The sequence below is a fragment of the Etheostoma cragini genome, unplaced genomic scaffold (genome assembly GCF_013103735.1).
Source record: "Etheostoma cragini isolate CJK2018 unplaced genomic scaffold, CSU_Ecrag_1.0 ScbMSFa_1552, whole genome shotgun sequence".
NCBI classification, from domain to species: Eukaryota; Metazoa; Chordata; class Actinopteri; order Perciformes; family Percidae; genus Etheostoma; species Etheostoma cragini.
This window is the reverse complement of record NW_023265619.1, coordinates 1-1,057: the sequence shown is the minus strand read 5'-3', so window position 1 is coordinate 1,057 and position 1,057 is coordinate 1. Positions and strand designations below refer to the sequence as shown.

The 1,057-nt window shown below is 49.7% G+C and overlaps 1 protein-coding gene across 1 annotated transcript; it reads right to left on the bottom strand.

Moving 5' to 3' along the window:
• Positions 1-539: 539 nt before the first annotated feature.
• On the bottom strand, positions 540-926 carry LOC117940046 (protein Hikeshi-like). The gene has a single exon (XM_034865452.1). The coding sequence runs from the start codon at positions 924-926 to the stop codon at positions 594-596; it is 333 nt and encodes a 110-aa protein (XP_034721343.1). The 3' UTR covers positions 540-593.
• Between the last annotated feature and the right edge of the window lie 131 nt (positions 927-1,057).

Genomic DNA, 1,057 nt, shown 5'->3' with positions numbered 1-1,057 from the left:
TACAACACATTAGACCACACCACCAAGTGAAGCTTTATAGAATAAAACCCAATAAAGAAAAATCTGGATTTCTGTTTTTTATTTAATATCACAAGAAACGAGTGCGTCAGGCTGCTGCTGTTTACTCAACTTTCATAAACTATAAACAACATCACGGGACCTGGGTGGGTGGGTGGGTGTACATGTGTGTGTGTGAGAGGGTGTGTGTGTGTGAGAGAGAGTGTGTACATGTGTACATGTGTGTGTGTGAGAGGGTGTGTGTGTGTGAGAGAGAGTGTGTGTATGTGTACATGTGTGTGTGTGAGAGGGTGTGTGTGTGTGAGAGAGAGTGTGTGTATGTGTACATGTGTGTGTGTGAGAGAGGGTGTGTGTGTGTTTAAGAGAGTGTGAGTGTATGTGTACATGTGTGTGTGTGAGAGGGTGTGTGTATGTTTAAGAGAGTGTGAGAGTGTGTGTGTGCGTGTTCGTGTGTGTGTGTACACACGTGTGAGAGTTTGTGTATACGTGTGTATGCCGCTGAGCCTGGACTACAATGTGACCCCCCCCCCCCCCGTGCTGTAGGCACTGTGGAAACTGTCTCTACTCTTTGGGGTTCAGGTCTTCCAGAAGTTGGGGTTCTGGCTGAGCCTGCGCTGGAAGTTCTCGTACCACCTGAGGATGCAGCCGGAGGGGACGAAGGTCTCCGAGGACCTGGGCTCCATCTGGGCCGGCGTCACGGCGAAGGACGCCGCGAAGTTGTACAGGCTGTCCAGCATCTTCTGGGTGAAGAGCAGGAAGGAGTCCACGGTGGACACGGCCGCGCTGGAGACCGGTATCTGCTGCGCCAGCTGGTCCAGAGCCTCCACCGACACGCCCACCTGTGAGGGGGTGGGGGGGGGGAGGAGTACACTTGAGTCCTCGGGTCTAATTAACCCTCTTGAGTACATTTACTCAAGTACTGCACTTAAGTACATATGTTGGGGTACTTTACTGTACCTAGACTACAGGTAAAAGCCAGTAAATTAGAATATTTTGAAAAACTTGATTTATTTCAGTAATTGCATTCAAAAGGTGTAAC

Excerpts from the sequence above, each read along its gene's own strand:
- LOC117940046 (XM_034865452.1), bottom strand. The coding sequence starts at position 926 with ATGTACTCAAGAGGGTTAATTAGACCCGAGGACTCAAGTGTACTCCTC.